Source organism: Cervus canadensis, chromosome 15, assembly GCF_019320065.1.
Source record: "Cervus canadensis isolate Bull #8, Minnesota chromosome 15, ASM1932006v1, whole genome shotgun sequence".
Lineage (NCBI taxonomy): Eukaryota > Metazoa > Chordata > Mammalia > Artiodactyla > Cervidae > Cervus > Cervus canadensis.
Window position 1 is genome coordinate 32,346,039 of NC_057400.1, and position 19,937 is coordinate 32,365,975.

The window sequence follows — 19,937 nt, forward strand, 5'->3', positions numbered from 1 at the left end:
TTGCTTCTAGATTGTTCTGCAGGAGCTTTATATGTAATTCATTTAATCCTAACAGTAACCTTATGTGTTAGTCCATTTTGCAGATAAGGGATTGTGTTATACAGAGAAGTAAGTAATTTGTGCCTGATTACGTAGTAAGTGATAGAGCTGTGATTAATACCTTGGCTTTGTGATTTTAGTATCTATACCTAAACCTCCTGTGTTCTAAAGCCTATCAAATAATGACGACACATTTCAAAAATAAGGTAGTTTGCTATTTAACTTGCTGAAAGATTTTTTCTAGTGGCGTTCAGATATACATCTGAATCTTGGTTTTTCCTCGTATCAAAAATAAAAAGTGTTCAATAACAGAAAATATGATTGATAGAAAAAATTACCCAGAGTGTGTTAGTCCATTTGAAAACATCTTTTTCTAAACAGAAATGAGATGATGGTATATTATAAACTGAGTTAAAAGGTTGACTGTTACAAGGAGAATTATATTTCAAAGCTTTGCTCAGTTTATTTCTGTAGTATAAGCATAAAAGGGGGAGCCTTTGTAGTTATATCTACTTCATTCTAAAGTACCTTTTATTTTGTTTGGCAGATGTAGTTATCAATGCTATTTGGAAGGAGTTAATTAGCTTGGTGAAGTCAGTTATTGAATCAGGTAAGCACTGTAATGATTAAGACTTTTATAGCAGTCAGTGAATTGTTTGGCTTTCATATATAAACTTTATTTTAAAATCACTTTAAGTATTGTATCTTCTAGACTTCTATTTAATCAAATCACTTTAAAAAATTACTTTTTAATAGCTCTGAGTATATATTTTTACTCCTGAATTTACTGTATTTTCACCCCTAAAGATACATCTTTAAAACTATAACCCTTCTTGTGCTTTTGGATAGGTAACAAAAAAGAGAGACCAGGTTCTGAAGTTTTGACCCTTTTATTAAAATCTTTGGAAAGCATAGTGAATTCAGAAGTATTTCCTGTATTGAAAACACTGGTAAGTATAATACCTGTCTGCTGGAATTCTAAAACCATACTCTGAAATTGAATTTTATTTTGAAGGTACTAGCACAGATCAAGATTTGGGAAGATGTTTTATATCAAGTATTTATCAGAAATTTAGCCCTGAAATAAATGCTGTCCCATTGGTTTTGGAGTCATTTGAAACCTTAATAAAGTAAATGATGACAGTGGCAACTCCAAAAATCTTCCAGTGTGATGAGAAAAAGCATAGGCTGTACAGAGAAAATGGGATAAGAAGCGTGAAACTTGAACTGAAGAAACTCAGATGAACACTAATTTTATAACAAGATTGCTGAGCTCCACTAATTGTTTCTTTGTACATTTGAAAAAATACCTAGTAATAATCTTGTAGAGCTTTTGCATTTTAACTGTGACCTATATAGTAGAGAAAAGAAAAAGCAAATTGGGAATACTTTTTGTAATAGTTTCCCCAAATAATCTGCAGATGGAACAAATCATACCCTTACATAAACTTTGAGTCTGTTTCCTTTATGTGCCATGACAGCAATATCTGCTGTGACTGTAGGGGATAGTGGTTAATAGCTAGGCTGTAGTATGAGGTTGAACCTCAGCCTAACTATTGACTAAGTGACACTTTACCTACTCTCTTGCCTTTCTTCTGTAAAGAAGAGATGTAGTAGTAGTTCATAATTAAATGAGTTGATAAATGCAGAGCACTGTGGGCTGGAACAAAATAAATGTGTCTACAAATGCATAATTATCATTAGTTTCAGTTCAAAATGAGAGTATGTGAAACCATTTTCACTATTTTTGTCTTGTCACTATGTTATATACTTCAGGTTAATACTTGTGTAATAATACACTTGGATGGCAGTTAGATAGGCTCTGTCGCATTTGAGAGATGTGTCTTAGATCCAGCTTTTAGTTAGAAGTCCTTTGAATATTGGCTTCTGGCACTAGTGAGTACGTAAATGATTGCAGAATTTCTTTTTGTAGTATAAAAAATAGTCTCTAGGACCATTAGTTTTTTAAAAGTTTGAATAAGCTTTGCATATTCATTTATCAGTTAAGAATATGTCTATGTAGACTGAAAATTGTTTCACAGTCAGGTGAAGAAAGTTCAAAGTATCTCATGGTATAATATCAATAATGTCATAAAAGAATAGATACATCACAGCCAGCCCAGGAAGTTATGTTCTCTGTGTACTTTATATGGAAAGTTAGGTCTAAAAAAACTCCAGACTGACAGCATTGGTTATTCCTGGAGGTAAGAAAGGATCTTTTTATTTTATGTTTTGTATTTCTGTATTTGAATGTTTTAAGCTAATGAGAATGTGTTTACATTAATGAGTGAACATTACTTATAGTAAATTGTTAAAACTATAGTTAATACTAATGACTAATATACAGTAAAACCTTTTGTCTTTCTTAGGTTCTCATGGAAATTACAATTAAAGGACTTCCTCAGAAAGTATTAGGTTCTCCAGCATATCAGGTTGCTAATATGGATATTCTTAATGCAAGTATCTTAGATGTAATGATATGATTAAATTAGCTAATTTTAAAAATCCGTGTTTTTTTAAGTTAGAGAAACTTAGCTTGCAAAGTTCAAAGAGAATTGAATTTGAATATGCTGATTATATTAAAGGAAAAAATCATAGACAAAGTACAGGTGTGCCTCAGAGATAATTACAAGTTCAGTTCCAGACCACTGCTAATACCAGAATAAAGCAAGTCGCATGAAATTTTTGGTTACCTAGTGTATGTAAAAGTTATATTTACACTATATTATAGTCTATTAAGTGTAAGTAAATAGCATTATGTCTTTAAAAAACAATGTACATACCTTAATTTAAAGTACTTCATTGCTCAAATTGCTACTTAACCATTTGAGCCTTCAGTGAGTCATAATTTTTTACTGCTTGGGTGTTTCGCCTCTGTATTGATGGCTGCTGACTGATCAGAATGATGGTTGCTGAAGGTTGGGGTGGCCATGGCAGTTTCTTAAGACAGCAATGATGTTTTCTGTGATTGATTCTTTCTTTCATAAATGATTTCTCTGTAGCATATAATGCTGTTGGATAGTGTTTTACCCACAGTAGAACTTCTTTCAGAATTGGAGCTAGTCCTGTCAAATCTTGATGCTGCTTTATCAATTAAGTTTATCCTGTTGTCATTTCATCAATCTTCACAACATCTTCACGAGGAGTAGATTCCGTCTTAAGAAACCACTTTGCTCATCCTTAAGGAGCAACTCCACATCTGTTTACGTTTTATGATAAAATTGCAGCAATTGAATCACGTTTTCAGGCTCCACTCCTAATTCTAGTTCTTTGCTATTTCTACCACATCCATAGTTAGTTCCACTGGTCTTGACTTTAAGCATGCCTTCACTATTAAGTTTAATCATTTCTAGCTTTTGGTTGAAAGTAAGAGATGTGCAGCTCCTTTCACTTCAATGTTTAGAGGCCATTTTAGCATTGTTAATTAGTCTAAATTCAATGTGTGTCTCAGGTAATGCGGAGGTCAGAAGAGAGGAAGGGAGACAAAATAATAGCTGGTCCATCGAGCAGTCAGGAAACATACTAAGTTTGAAAAATCGTGAGAATTACCCAAAATGTGACACAGTAAACAAATACTGTTAGAAAAAGGGTTCCAGTAGACTTGTTCAAAACACGGTTTCCACAAACCTTCAATGTGTAAAATATACCGTATCTTCAAGGCCCAATACAATGAAGTATGCGTGTGAGGAATTAAATAATGGCATATTGATGGAACTATTTTCCTGTATTAAAGTGTTCTAGAATAAAAAGTTTCTCTTTGCTTTTATGTAAATGTAGTTTTGGTTACTGTTACAAGTTTTAGAAGCTTCCTAACACTGGCTTAGTTATAGTGAAATATATTTAATATCTGCTGGATGGTAGGTATTGTTGATCCAGCAAGTTTTAACTTGCTTAATACAACGTCAGTGTATATCTGGAATCTCTTAATAGTCTTTAATTGTTTGACTAGATGGAACAGCTATAATTAAATATAAAGAACTTGATTTTTGTGTGTAGTTTATGAAAGTACATTTGCTATCATTTTTGTTGTATCCTAAGTAATTTCAAAATTCCTCACCCTTAAAAGGGTCATATTTCACATAATTGTAGAAAACAAGTGTAACAAGAGGAGTGTACTGTTGGTAACAAGAAGATTGATTGCCGTCTCCCATCTTTCTTCAGGGAACCCCTGCTTTGTTCTTAATTCAGTTAATTTTCAATAATAATCTATTGGAATGTGGTGTGGAAGATGAAAGGTAATTTTAAACAAACTATTTATTTTGGAAAATTTGTTATGAATATTCTTTTGAGTTACAGACTATTATACATTTTTTAAAAATTAAAGTTGAGATTCATTTTTGGGGGTAACTTTGCTATAATTAATTTATTTTTACAGAAAGTACAGGTAACGCATAGTTCAAAATTTTTTTCCATCAGGTTTTTTCTCAACCTGGAAACACTTGTTGGCTGTGTTCTTTCTGGTCCAACCTCACCACTAGCTTTCAGTGACTCTGTCTTAAATGTTATTAATCAAAATGCAAAGCAGCTGGACAACAAGGAGCATCTCTGGAGAATGTGGAGTATTATAGTCACCCCATTAACAGAATTGATTAATCAGGTATGATACAAGTCAGCTGCATGTTTTCTGTCATTTAATACCTTGCCTTTTTTTTTTTTCTTTGTTATATTAGCACATGAGTATATGAATGGAAATTTGTATTTGAATGGAAGGTATTACATATTTTGCCTGTGGGATTGGTTAATTTTCTATTCTTTAAATTACTTGATTTCTTTTCATTGTGTTTCTGCGTTATTCAAAAAAGTATAACTTAGTCCATTTTCTCTTATGATTAGAAAGCCAGAAGGCTCACGTGATAGATATGGATTTCCATGTTTATATCTTGGATTCTTTCACTTATACTATGGGGAATAATATGGACGTCTTGACTTAATTATATATTCTTAGATTTCCATGGTCAAATCATGTTGGTGATTACCTCAAAGCCATATAGTAGTTCCTAAACCTTTAATTGTCGAGTTGACTGACCTTTACATTTAAATACTTAAAAAAGTGATAGTAAAAAAAAAAAAAGCTCTAGCCAGAAAAAAAAAAAAAAAAAAAGTGATAGTATTGGCAAGGTATGGAGCTCAAGTTCTGTCACTATTAATAGTTCATTAGCAGCTTTATTAATCTTTAAATGGAATTATTCTTTGTGAAATAGTCTGTTATAACTTACAAAATGGAGTGAGGACTCTGAAGAATTATGTGATTAGACAGTAGCCCTTATTTTAGCTACTTGAGCCAACACTCCATTAAACATATTCCTTTGGAAGAACAAAGTTTATGGTCCTAAATGGTTTCCTACTGTTTGAGGTCTGCTAAAGGCCATTTTTATAAGTCCTTGCTTGAGTCTTACTTTCTGTGTATAGTAAAAGATTCTGGAATCACCTCTGGGATTCTTTTTTAGGACTAAAAACACAGTATATTGTTTCCCAGGGTTGCTTAAGAGATTACCACGAACTGGTGGCTTAAATCAACAGGAATTTATTTTTTAAAGCTCTTGGGGCCAGAATTTCAATAGTAAGATGTTGGCAGATTTGGTTTCTTCTGGAGCTCTAAAAGAGTGTGTGTTCCATGCTTCTCTTAGCTTCCAGCAATTGTTGATGTTGTGAATCCATCACACCAGTCTCAGCCTGTCTTCACATGGTGTGCTTCCAAGTATCTTCTATTAAACTTCCTCTTTTATAAGGACGCCAGTTATTGGATTAGAGCATGCCTTAAGTCATCATGACTTCCTTATTGCATGGTTATATCTGCAAGGACCCTAATTTCAAAGATTACAGAGGTTAGGAGTTCACCATCTGTTTAACATCTCAACATTGGGGAACACAATTCTTACTACATGTGGTAAGATGTCACTCTTTAGGACTAGAATTAGATGGCGATTTGTCTAACTTCATTATTTTTCTTTTTTCAGACCAATGAAGTGAATCAAGGTGATGCCTTAGAACATAATTTCAGTGCTATCTATGGTGCACTGATTTTGCCAATAAACCATATTTTTCCAGCACAAAAAATTCCAGTGGTAAGGCACATTTTTACTTGAGGAATTTGCAGTTTTTAAATACTATGTTACTGTTTGTAATGAACTTCTGTAAGACTTTTTTATGACTTAAAATCAGCTTAGGAGAAAGGAAAGTGGTGGAGAGAGTGAAGTTCCTCTTGACCTTTGTTAATTGCTGGTATTGTGGCATTATTACAGTTCTTCAGTTAGAGCTCTGTGAAAGTGGGCAACTTATTACCCTGTGCTAGTCTCTTCTGACACCTTAAGTGTTATTGTGTTTTTAATATGTTAAAGATGTATTCTGTTAAGTTATTTGATATGTAGATACACATTTTCTAATTTTTTTTTTATTATTATTAGGTCACCATGAAGACCTTACTTAAAACTTGGTCAGAATTATATAGAGCATTTGCTCGCTGTGCAGCTTTGGTGGCAACTGCAGAAGAGAATTTATGCTGTGAGGAACTTTCTTCCAAGATAATGTCCAGTTTGGAAGATGAAGGCCTTTCAGTGAGTTTATTCTGATACTGACCTTTTTTCCATTTAAAGGATTCTTTTCAAGTAAATAGAGATAATGTTTGTGAACTATCATTAACTAATGCTTTTAGTTTATAAGTAATGAAGTTAAGGTATAAAACAGGTAACAGCTTTGCGAGACAACTTTGTGTCATTGGACTCTAAGGTCCATGTATCAGGACCACTTGATAGTGATGTGCTTTTACTCTGGTGTGCCTTTGCCACTCTAGATGAACAGTACAAGGACTTTGCCATCCTAGATCTTGCTTTTTCATACCTGTTAGCTTTTTTTTTTTAATCTTTTAATTAAAATATAATTGCTCTACAATGTAGTGTTGGTTTCTGTCACACGTCAATGTGAATCAGCCATAGGTATACATAGGTCTCTTCCCTCTTGAACCTCCCTCCACCTCCCATGCATCTTAAGTTGTTACTGAGCCCTGGTTTGAGTTTCTTGAGTCATTCAACAAATTCCCACTGGCTGTGTAATTTACATATGGTAGTGTATATGTTGGGCTTCCCAGGTGGTGCTAGTGTTAAAGAACCTGCTTCCTAGTACATGTAATGTAAGAAATGTGATTTGATTCCTGGGTCAGGAAGATCCCTGGGAGGAGGACATGGCATCCCACTCCAGTATTCTTGCCTGAAAAATCCCATGGACAGAGCCTGGCAGGCTCAACTGTTCATAGGGAGTTGCAAAGAGTTGCACACAACTAAAGCAACTTAGTAGTTTTCATGTTATTCTGTCCATTCATCCCACATTCTCCTTCCCCACACCCTTGTCCATAAATCTGTTCTCTACATCTGCATCTCCATCACTGCCCTGCAAATAGGTTCATCAGTACCATCTTTCTAGATTCCATATATATGCACTGATGTACGATATTTGTTTTTCTGTTTCTAACTTACTTCACTCTGTATAATAGGCTCTAGGTTCATCCACCTCATTAGAACTGACTCAAATATGTTCCTTTTTATGGCTGAGTAGTATTCCATTGTATTTATGTACCACAGCTTCTTTATCCATTCGTCTATGAACATCTAGTTTGCTTCTATTTCCTAGCTGTTGTAAATAGTGCTGCAGTGAGAACATTGGGTTACATGTGTCTTTTTCAGTTTTGGTTTCCTCAGGGTATATGCCTAGTAGTGGGATTGCTGGGGCATATGGTAGTTCTATTCCTAGTTTTTTGTTTTTGTTTAATTGGATGATAATTATAATATTGTGATGGTTTTTGCTATACATCAACATTAATTGGCCATACATGTGGCCCACCCCCCCATTCTGAGCCCTCCCCCACCTCCCTCCCCACCCTATCCCTCTGGGTTGTCCCTGAGCACCAGCTTTGGGTGCCCTGCTTCATGCATCGAACTCGCACAGGCCATCTGTTTTACATATGGTAGTGTATATATTTCAGCATTACTCTCTCAAATCATCCTATCATTGCCTTCTGCCAAGTCCAAAAGTCTCTTCTTTACATCTGTGTTGTCTTTGCTGCCATGAAAGTAAAATTGTCAATACTGTCTTTCTAAATTTTATATATATGCGTTAATATACAATATTTTTCTTGCTCTTTCTGACTTACTTCACTCTGTATAGTAGGCTCCAGGTTCATCCATCTCATTAGAACAGATTCAAATGCGTTCCTTTTTATAACTGAATAATACTCCATTGTGTCTGTGTACCACAACTTTCTTATCCATTCATCTGCCAAAGGACTCTAGGTTGCTCTTTCAGTTCTGGTTTCCTCAGAATATATGCCCAGCAGTATAACATTGCTCGGTCGTACGGCAGTTCTGTTCCCAGATTTTTAAGGAATCTCCATACTGTTTTCCACAGTGGCTGTACCAGTTTGCATTTGAACCAACAGGGTAAGAGGGTTCCCTGTTCTCCACACCCTCTCCAGCATTTATTGTTTGTAGACTTTTCTGATGATGGCGGTTCTGACCTGTGTGCAGTGATGTCTCATTGTGGTTTTGATTTGCATTTCTCTAATCATGAGTGATGTTGAGCATCTTTTCATGTATTTATTAGCCATTTGTATGTCTTTGAAAAAATGTCTGTTTAGGTCTTTTGCCCACTTTCTGATTGGGTTCATTTTTTTGGTATTGAGCTGCTTGTGTATTTTGGAGATTAATTATTTGCCAGTTGTATATGCTGTTATTTTCTCCCATTCTGAGGACTGTCTTTTTACCTTGCTTAAAGTTTTCCTGCAAAAGCTTTTAAGTTAGTTCCCATTTGTTTATTTTTGTTTTTATTTCTGTTTCTCTGGGAGGTGGGTCATAGAAGATCTTGCTGTGAGTTATGTCATCGAGTGTTCTGCCTTTGTTTTCCCTTAAGAGTTTTACAGTTTCTGGTGTTACATTTAGGTCTTTAATCCATTTTGCATTTATTTTTGTGTGGTGTTAGAAAATGTTCTCGTTTCATTCTTTTACATGTAGTTGATCAGATTTCCCAGCACCACTTGTTGAAGAGATTGTCTTTTCTCCATTGTACATTTTTGCCGCCTCTGTCAAAGGTACGGTGTCCATGTATGGGTTTATCTCCAGACTTTCTATTTTGTTCCATTGATCTATATTTCTGTCTTTGTGCCAGTACTATACTATAGCTTTGTAGTATAGTATAGTCTGAAGTCAGGAAGGTTGATTCCTCCAGCTCCATTCTTCTTCCTAGAGGATTGCTTTGGATATTTGGGGTCTTTTGTGTCTCCATGTAAATTGTGAAATTTTTTTGTTCAAAAAAAAAAAAATTGAATTGAATCTATAGATTGCTTTGGGTAGTATATTCATTTTCACTATATTGATTCTTCCAGTCTTAAGAAGATGGTATATTTCTCCATCTGTTTGTGTCATCTTTGATTTCTTTCGTCGGTGTCTTACAGTTTTCTGTATACAAGTTTTTTGTTTCTTTAAGTTAATTTATTCCTAAGTATTTTATTCTTTTTGTTGCAGTGGTGAATGGTGTTGTTTCCATAATTTCTTTTTCTGATTTTTCATTGTAAGCATATAGGGATGCAAGGGATTTCTGTGTATTAATTTTATATCCTGTGACTACTATATTTGTTGATGAGCTCGAGTAATTTTCTGGTGGCATCTTTAGGGTTTTCTATATATAAGATCTTGTCATCTGCAAATAGAGTTTACTACTACTTTTACAACCTGAATGCCTTTTATTTCTTCTCTGATTGCTGTGGCTAGGACTTCCAAAACTGTTGAATGGTAGTGGTGAGAGTGGGCACCCTTCTCTTGTTCCTGATTTTAGAGTAAAAGCCTTCCTTTTTGTCACCATTGAGGATAATGCTTGCTGTGAGTTTGTCATATCTGGCTTTTATTATGTTCTGGAGTTTTTATCATAAATAGGTTTTAATTTTGTCAAAGGCTTTCTCTGCATGTATAGAAATAATCACATGGTTTTTATCTTTCAATTTGTTAATATGGTGTATCACATTGATTTTGCAAATATTGAAGAATCCTTGTATCTCTGGAATAAAGCCTGCTTGATCATGATGTATGATCGTTTTAATATGTTGTTGGTTTCTGTTTGCTTGAATTTTGTTGATTTTTGCATCTATGTTTATCAGTGATACCAACCTGTAGTTTTCTCTTTTTTGTGTGGCATCTTCATCTGGGTTGTGGTATCAGGGTGATGGTGGCCTCATAGAATGAGTTTGGGAGTTTTCCTTCCTCTGCAATTTTCTGGAAGAGTTTGAGTAGGATAGGTGTTAGCTCTTCTCTAAATTTTTGGTAGAATTAACCTGTGAAGCCATCTGGTCCTGGGCTTTTGTTTGTTGGAAGTCTGTTTGTTCCTGGTTCAGTTTTGGAAGGTTACACTTTTCTAAGAATTTGTCCATTTCTTCCAAGTTGTCCATTTATGGGCATACAGTTGCTTATAGTAGTGTCTTAATGTTCTTTTGTATTTCTGTGTTGTAATTTCTCCATTTTCATTTCTAATTTTATTGATTTGAGACTTTTCCCTTTTTGTCTTGATGAGTATGGCTAATGGTTTATCTATTTTATTGTCTCAAAGATCCAGCTTTTAGTTTTATTGATCTTTGCTATAGTCTCCATTTTTTTTCCCATTTATTCCTGCTCTGAATTTTGTGATTTCTTTTCCTTCTACTAACTGGGTTTTTTTTTTTTTTTTTTTTTGTTATTGTTCTTTTTCTAGTTGCTTTTAGTGTAAGGTTAGGTTGTTGATTTGATGTTTCTCTAGTTTCCTGAGGTAGCCTTGTATTGTGATGAACTTCCCGTTTAACACTTTCACTGAACCCCATAGGTTTTGGATTGTTGTGTTTTCATTATCATTTGTTTCTATGCATATTTTGATTTCCTTAGTGATCCTTATTAAGAAGTGTGTTATTTAGCCTCCATATGTTTGTGTTTTTTACATTTTTTCCCCCTGTAGTTGATAATCTAATCTTACAGCATTGTGATCAGAAAAAATGCTTGAAATGATTTCAATTCTTAGAAATTTACCAGGGCTTGATTTGTGGTCCAGGACGTGGCCTTTCCTGGAGGATATTCCTTGTGCAGTTGAGAAAAAGTATGTACCACAGCTTCTTTATCCATTCATCTGTGGACATCTAGTTTGCTTCTTTGTACTAGATAATGTAAATAGTGCTACAGTAAACATTGGGGTTCAGTTCAGTCCCTCAGTCGTGTCTGACTCTTGCGACTCCATGGACTGCAGCACACCAGGCCTCCCTGTCCATCACCAGCTCCTGGAGTTTACTCAAACTCATGTCCATTGAATTGGTGATGCCATCCAACCATCTCCTCCTCTGTCATCCCCTTCTCCCTCCTTGAATCTTTCCCAACATCAGGGTCTTTTCAGATGAGTCAGTTCTTTGCATCAGGTGGCCAAAGTATTGGAGTTTCAGCTTCAGCATCAGTCCTTCCAATGAATATTCAGGCCTGATTTCCTTTAGGATGGACTGTTGGATCTCCTTGCTGTCCAAGGGACTCTCAAGAGTCTTCTCCAACACCACAGTTCAAAAGCATCAATTCTTTGGCGCTCAACTTGCTTTATAGTCCAATTCTCACAACACTGGGGTAGATGGGTCTTTTTCAGTTTTGGTTTCCTCAGCGTATATTGACGAGTAGTGAGTTTGCTGGGTAATAATGATGGTTTTATTCTTAGTTTTTTAAGGAGTCACCACATTGTCTTCTATAGTGTCTGTATCAATCTACATTCCCGCCAACAGTGTAACAAGCTTCCCTTTTCACTACACCCTCTCCAGCATTTGTTTGTGGAGTTTTTGGCGATGGCCATTCTGACTCATGGAGGTGACACCTCATGGTAGTTTTGATTTTCATTTCTCTAATAATGAGCAGTGTTGAAGATCTTTTCACTGTGTTTATTAGCCATCCATATGTTTTCTTTGGAGAAATGTCTGTTTAGGTCTTTTCCCCACTTTTTGATTGGTTTTTTCTGGTGTTGAGTTGTATGAGCTGGTTGTATACTTTGGAAATTCTTTGTCAGTTGTTTCATTTGCTATTACTTTCACCCATTCTGAGTGTTGTCTTTTCACCTTGTTTATAGTTTCCTTTGCTGTGCAAAAGCTTTTAAGTTTAATTAGGTCTCCCTTGTTTATTTTTGCTTTTATTTCCATTACTTTGGGAGGTGGGTCATAGAGGATCTTGCTGTGATTTGTGTCTTACAGTGTTCTGCCTATGTTTTCCTGTATGAGTTTTTTTTTAAAGTCTGTCCTTTGGAAGTTTGTGGTCTTAAAAATGTAGGTTCCTATTCACACCTTTCCCTTACTCTATAAAAAGAATAACTGCTGTCAGCAGTTTGATATGTATCATTCTAGAATAAACCAATAAGTTACATATTTATATGCACATATATATATGAATACAGTGTTCTTCCCAGTTGAAATTTATTGTATTTATTACTCTGAAGCATGCATTTTTTTTATTTGAAAAGATTTCTAGTCCTTGATAGTGGTTACCCTGCTGAGAAGAGTAGAGATAGTTAAAATGTGTCAGTTCTGATTATGGAATTTTGATAGCATGGTATTTGTCAGAGTGGCTTTAAAAGTGTGCTGTTACTGGCCACAGAGACAGTGAACTTGTTGAATGTTTTTGTGATTTTTAGGGAAAAGCTTGACCCTTGGTTTTTGCCTTTAAATTCTTGTCTTGGATGGACTTACATTTTGTTCTCTTCTGAAGAAGTTTAGAATCTTCCTAAGTTTTATAAAATATCCTGTTGGGATTTTGCTTGGCATTGATTGGTTATATTGCATTCAGAGATTAATTTGGAAAATAATTTATATCTATAACACTGAGTTTTTCTGTTCAGAAATATTTTTTTAGTTCTAAACTTAACCTAGCTTGATTGATTTGGGGGGTTTTGTAGTTGTTTTTCAGCTAGTATAAATGGTCTCTTCCCTGCCTGTACTTGGTTACTACTGGCATATATGAAATCTCTTGTTAATATACATTTCTGTATATTAAACCAATTTTGTGTCCTTGAGAGTCTCTTCTTGGTCACAGTGAAATTCTTTTAAAACATTGTAGATTAGTGTTTTAAGATCTTTGCAGATAACCTTCATTTGTGAGATTGGAGTTCCTCATTTTCCAATGTTTATATTTGTAGAAATGATAAACATATACGTGACTAATAACTCCTTGTCAAATATGTAACCAATTAGTTACAATTTTTAGGTTCCAGAAAAATTTTTATCACAGCTCTGAAGTTAAAGATAGGCTCATTTGTTCCATTTTCTGTAAAGTCTTTCATTTTCTATGAGAGTCCCGTGGACTGCAATGAGATCCAGCCAGTCCATCCTAAAGGAGATCAGTCCTGGGTGTTCATTGGAAGGACTAATGCTGAAGCTGAAACTCCAATAATTTGGTCACTTCATGCAAAGAGTTGACTCATTGGAGAAGACCCTGATACTGGGAGGGATTGGGGGCAGGAGGAGAAGGGGACGACAGAGGATGAGATGGCTGGATGGTATCACCGACTCGATGGGCATGAGTTTGAGTAAACTCCGGGAGTTTGTGATGGACAGGGAGGCCTGGCGTGCTGTGATTCATGGGGTCGCAAAGAGTCAGACACGACTGAGCAACTGAACTGACTGACTGACTGATAAAATACACATCTAAGACTATTGTTATTTTTGGTACTGCTGCTGTTTCAAATTCATCATTTGATACTAATTTTGTTATTATCAACTGTTTTTTAAGTTTAGGGTTTTCTTTTTGCCTTTGGAATTTAGACATTTCACCAAGGTTGTGTTTTGAGGCATCTTTTAAAATTGTTCTTGTAAGTACTTGGTAGATCCTTTCAATTTAAGGAGCTGTGCCTTCATCTGAGGGAAGAGTGCTGAGGTCTTAAGGTGTCATCATCTGTGTCTCTTCTTTCTCTGTATCTCTTTGTGTTTAGCTTTATTTCTGGTACTGCTTTCTGGGAGCTTGATATTTCTGTGTCCATCTTTCGGTTTAAATGCTGAAGTGTTTTATAATTTTATTTTTACATTTAATGTTTTTAAGTGAATATGATTTCCTCTTACCTTTGAGGGTATTTTCTTATGTTTCTGTTATTACCTCTTGTTGATTAGTTCTGTTGGTATTTAACACACCTTCTTCATATTTGACAATAAAGGTTATATTGAGCAATATTATTAGCTGGAATGTGTTTCCTAACCCAGGAGAGAATTCCTGTTTATCTGGCTTTGATAACAAATTGTAGTTATAAGGAAGTTTTGCCTTGTAATTGTGATCAAGATGGAAGCATCTAGGTCTTTAATATCTTTTCTGTATGGGTGTGTAGATTGTCATTTGGACTGAACCTTCTTCCATGTGGTATTCATAGGTTAACAGGCAAGGGAGGCTGTCCCTTCCCCTTCTTGGTGCTTAATATCCACTGGGGAAGGTTGTCTTTGTAGACCTGTGAATTCGTCCAGTGAACTGGACAAGTGAACAGTATTGGAGAATAAAGGAAGGGCAAATGTATAGAACTTTAATTTCAGTAGTCTTTCACCCATGTGGTTTTTCTAATAATGATCACATCTTTTTCTCAGAACGCTTCCTTTGTCTTGTTAATCAGTTTCTTCTTTGAAAGCTCACTGGGGGTTTTTTTGTTTTTGTTTTTGTTTTGTTTTGAGATGTTCTTGACTGGTTGTACTGGGATTTCCTTTGTTCTGTTTCATTTGGATCTGAGGAGGGAGATGGAAAGACTATCAGGGAGCTTAGCAACTTTTTTATGTTTGGTTTTTCTGGGTTTAGTGAACACTTCCATTTCAGTATTGAGGGGAAAAAAGGTATAGTATTGAATACTTGGCACACAGCAGATAACTGGAAGATAGTCATGACCATATAGTTAATTGGAAAAGGAAATGGCAACCCACTCAAGTGTTCCTGCCTGGAGAATTCCAGGGGTGGAGGAGCCTGGCAGGTTGCAGTCCATGGGGTCACAAAGAGTTGAACACGACTAAGGACTAACACACACACATATAGTTAATGTATCTTAAATGGCATAAGCTATGGTGTGTGTCACTGTATGTCATACATGGGAGTTAGTGTTATATTTTTTATTCATGCTTACAAGTTTTATAAACCATGCCATTAGTTAAAAAGATTGTAATGTAATACCTAACTCTTCTTTTCCAGAATTTACTGTTCTTGGATAGGATCACTCATATTATTACTGTAATGGTTGATTGTATTGACTTTTCACCATATAATATTAAATATCAACCCAAAACTAAATGTAAGTATTTTATTTGTTCATTCAGTATTTCATAAGCAAGGCTGTCTGAATTGTATCAGGGCAAATCCTAATAGCTTTTCTCACCTCATTTTACCTACATTTAATGTTATATAACCACGTTATTTTGCTAGTTCACATACTTGCTGTCTTTCCCTCCCTCCATGTATCTCTCTCACCCACCCCTACAATGTATAACTCCTTTTTATGATGCAGAAACAAATTTTGTCCTATTTAGAGATTGCCTAATAATACAGATGATTTTACTTACTCCATCTGGTTACAAGGGATTACCTGGACAAAAAGCTTGAACTTAGTTAAAATGTTCTTATTTGATAGCCTTATCTGAAATAATCATTGAATTGATATTAAATTGCATAGAAAATCATGGCAGTGGTTAATTGGTTATGGTTTTACAGGAAGTTTAAAATGATTCTAAAAGTGTAACAGTTATTACTGTATAAAATTCGGCAATTGAAATCTTAACAAGTCTTATTTTCATAACTATATGCCTTGATTATTTCTAAATTATTTTGTAATATGAGCTGTTTTAATGTACTAATTGGTTCTTTGAAATTATATATTTTCTATCAGTGATTATATATGATCATACTAAATAGAAAAGAACCTTCTAATAACGAAAAATATATTGTTTAAAGGTTACTTTTCCTGTTTAAAGTGGGAACATACTCAGTTTTCCTTTAATAAGATCTTTCTTTGAATTAGTGTAAAGATTTCTAGAACATAAAATATTTGCAGGGTTTTTTTGCAGTGGAGGTAGTTTTTGGTGCCTTTTTTTTGGGTGTTTCGTTTTTATAGTAATACAGAGAAACTTGTTTGGTAATTAAAGCATCCCAGCCTCAAGTCACAGAAATAGTTTTTTTTCTTTAGTCTTAGTCCCCCTTCAGACTGAGCAATACTTAATCTGATTACCTCTTTGTCAAGAAAATTAAAATTCTCTAAATACCTGAGCTATAGAAAGGTTATATAGCAAATGATATTAGAATATATTTTTTAAGCCCCTGAAGTTTGATAAGGCATAGATGATGATCCCTTTGTTGAAAGTTTTAACATGTTTTGTTAACTTCTGAAAAATTAGAATTAACTGAATATCATTTCTATCTATGATCTGTAAACCCAGAATTAGAAATGTTTTTTGTTTTCAACCGTTGTCTTGCAAGAGGTGTTCGTGGCTGTTTAAATTTATTGAAACTAGGGGAGATATCTAAAAACAGCCAGCACAAGCTGAGAGGAAACAAAATTTACAAATAGTTGAAATAAAATTGTTATTATTCATAAATGTGCATCAGGATCACTTTGAGAGTTTTTGATAACTTTTACTTGTAATATTTGTTTTAGAGAAACATTGCAAAAATTAAACAAAGACACTAAATATTTTTTACTAGGATTCCTCAGTTATCAATTGATTATTTGTCTTCTTTTCACCCCCACCCCCTTTTCTATTTTTTATTTCCTAGAACATTTCACAGCACTTGTAAGGCAAGTCTTTGATCTAAAATATTTCCCAATTCTTGTCTTTCATGACCATTAGAAGTGAAGTAAAGACAAGGTTAGATTTTGAAGGTCTCTCAGTTGGGGTTTATCAGTATTTCCTTAATATTAAATTGAGATTTTATTTCTTTATGGGGATGCTACAGAAGTAATTCGGTATTTTCTTATCAGTGCATTATGTCAACAGGCATATAAGTCAGTTTGTCCCACTGTTGATGATGATAACATTTACTATTTGATTAAGATCATATCTGTCAGTTTTACACTATAAAATTCATTAGGAGCCACTTATAATTAATAAATTAATGTTTTGTGGCAAGTACTTTGAGACTTCGTAAATATCTTGTTACTCAGCATACTTTGATTCATCAGTTTTTCATCCATTGATGCTTCTTGCTTAAAACACTGTTTCCTGAAGTAGTGGATCATATTGTGTCATTTAATTACATTAGTTTGCTTTAATTACCATTAATTCTAAAAGCTGTCACTGTTTAATTTTATCTTAGCACCACAGAGACCTTCAGATTGGTCCAAAAAGAAGAAGGAACCTTTAGGGAAGCTGGCTTCTTTATTTAAACTTATTGTGAGAGTGATCTATTCTTTTCACACACTGAGCCTCAAGGAAGTACATTCTGATACCCTCCTCACTATTGGCAACTCGATCACCAGCATTCTTTCCAGTGTACTTGGACGTATTTCTCTGCCTTCTATGATCCGGAAAATATTTGCAGCTTTAACAAGACCTCTGGCATTATTTTATGAAAACTCAAAGTAAGTATTTTGCCTTGATAGCTCTTAGACTTAAAAATATATAACTAGATATGGGTAGCAAACTGTTGTTGTTGTCATATCAGCTGTGTTGTTAAAGATCTTAATCGTTAAAGTTTACTGGAGAGGATAATATATGAAACTATGCTTTTGTTAAAAAGATACCTCAAATAATAAAATATGAGGTAGAAATTGGAAGTCCCTTAATTTTTCATTCTTAATCCAGCACTCTTTTTACTTTAGTGCATCTCTTTACAGAATTGTTAATACAAAAATCTTACATGTTAAATATATAATTTATGTGACTTGACATACTACTTAGCAGTTAAGTATATGATACTCACTTAACCTCTCATTATTTTTAATGTCTGCACAGGACTCCATGACGCTTTACCCAATTTCCTGTTGGACATGTTTTCTAGTCTTTTCTCTCATAACTAACAATATCACAGGTCAATATATTTGTACATAAATCATTTGCCACTATTCCTGCAGAACAGGGCCCTAAAATGAAATTATTGGTTCAAAAAGTATGTGCATTTAAATATCTGAATTACTCTCCAGAAGTTTGTTTTATATTACCTTTTGCAGTTGAACCAATGCAAGCAGTATTTAAGAGAAAAACCATGAAAAAATCCCAACTAACGTATTTTAAAGAAGCATTTTGAGAGAATTCATCAGTGTTCTTTATAGCAAGCTTATGTGGTTCAGTCATAATACAGCCTGTTTTTCATAAACACAAAGGAAGCTTTAGGACCAGATTTAATGGAACTTCAAATTCATTAAGTTTTTGAGTCTTTTTTAGTCCTTAAACTTCATCAAAAATATGCTTTTTAAAAAGCATAGAAACAAGTGATTAGTAATAATACTTTGAGGTCTATTCCAGATATTTTTCTTTAACTCCTATGTTAAAAGACAGGTTTGTTTCATGTTTAATGTTTGCAGTTTGACATTTTCTGTTAAGTCTTTGGGCACCTTTTTGTATCACTACGCATCTCAGTTTTTGGCTGCATTACAATGTTTCTAGGTTTGATGTTCTAAAATATAATGGTACTCTGTTTTTCTTCTAGGTTTGATGAAGTTCCTAAAGTGTATAGTTGTATGAACAACAAGGTAAAAATAGATATTGTTCATAAAACATACTTTCATGAAGAAAAATTTTAGAATTTAAATGTCTCCCTTCAATATAATTCTGCTGATTGTTTAAAAGGGATATCATTATACTTTAATGAACTTTTGATATGAAATGGGTATAATCCAAGGATCATTCACGATTTAATAATATTGCCTTACATTCCTATAACTCAACTACTCCTGTCTCATTCTTTTATGTATGAAGGTAATTGGCTCCAAGGTTAGGCAACTATTAATCTCATAATTTATGTGAAAACAAATTTCTTCTGTTAATGGAAAGTAAACTTGAATTGAAGCTGTTCTATCAATAAAGTAAATTCTTGTCAGCTTATAAAGAGTATTATATATTGAAGGTGATGAGAGCTTTTAAAAAGCCATTTGAGGACTTCCTGGTGGCTCAGTGGTAAAAAGTCTGCCTGCCAATGCAGATCCTGCATCTTGCGGAGCAAATAAGTTTACATGCCACAGCTCCTGAGCCAGTGCTCTAGAGCCCTGGAGCTGCAACTGCTGAGCCTACGTGCTGCAACAGCTGAAGCCTATGTGCCCTAGAGCTCGTGCTCCAAAACAGGGGTCACCCAACGCGAAGCCCGAGCACCACAGCTGAAGAGTGGCCCCCACCCATTCTGTGCAACTGGAGAAAAGCCTGTGCAGCAACAAAGACGAAGCACAGCCAAAAATAACTCAATAAAAATTTTTAAAAAGTCATTTGAGTTTTAAAAATTGAAATGATAACATGCTCTGTGAGTTGTTTAGTATGCTTTGTGCTTTTATTTTTTCTCTTTCAAAAGTAACATTGCAAAGTGTTACCCTAATGAACTTTTTCTTTTTCCTAGTTAGAAAAGCTACTAGGAGAAATTATTGCTTGTCTACATGTCAGCTACACTGGAACTTATGACAATGAACTTCTTGAACAGATCTCGCCATTATTATGCATAATATTTTCACACAAGAATAAACAGATAAGAAAACAAAGTGCTCAGTTCTGGAATGCCACATTTGCTAAAGTGACGATGTTGATTTATCCTGAGGAGTTAAAGTATGCTAACAATAAAACTTTATATAGTTACTCTGTTCTGATTATGTAAATTGACATTTTGGTTTTAACATAAATCCTTATGTAGAATCACTGCAGAGGATTTCCTAGTTAAAATATTCTTATTTGGAGTACATGGTAATTATTAAAATTATTTGACCCTTTGCTTTGGTCCTTA

General features: G+C 34.4%; 1 protein-coding gene across 6 annotated transcripts in view; it reads left to right on the forward strand.

Annotated features, from left to right (window-relative positions):
- RIF1 (replication timing regulatory factor 1) overlaps positions 1-19,937 on the forward strand; it is a 59,186-nt gene that overhangs the window by 17,867 nt on the left and 21,382 nt on the right. For 5 of the 6 annotated variants that reach the window (XM_043487975.1, XM_043487979.1, XM_043487980.1 and 2 more), the window contains exons 14-24: positions 587-649; positions 889-989; positions 2,409-2,495; positions 4,201-4,274; positions 4,456-4,636; positions 5,997-6,104; positions 6,444-6,593; positions 15,216-15,315; positions 17,331-17,595; positions 18,663-18,705; positions 19,560-19,762. In XM_043487975.1, the coding sequence (XP_043343910.1) occupies positions 587-649; positions 889-989; positions 2,409-2,495; positions 4,201-4,274; positions 4,456-4,636; positions 5,997-6,104; positions 6,444-6,593; positions 15,216-15,315; positions 17,331-17,595; positions 18,663-18,705; positions 19,560-19,762 (1,375 nt within the window). The remainder of the gene's footprint in view (positions 1-586; positions 650-888; positions 990-2,408; positions 2,496-4,200; positions 4,275-4,455; positions 4,637-5,996; positions 6,105-6,443; positions 6,594-15,215; positions 15,316-17,330; positions 17,596-18,662; positions 18,706-19,559; positions 19,763-19,937) is intronic. The other variant, XM_043487978.1, reaches the window with a different exon arrangement.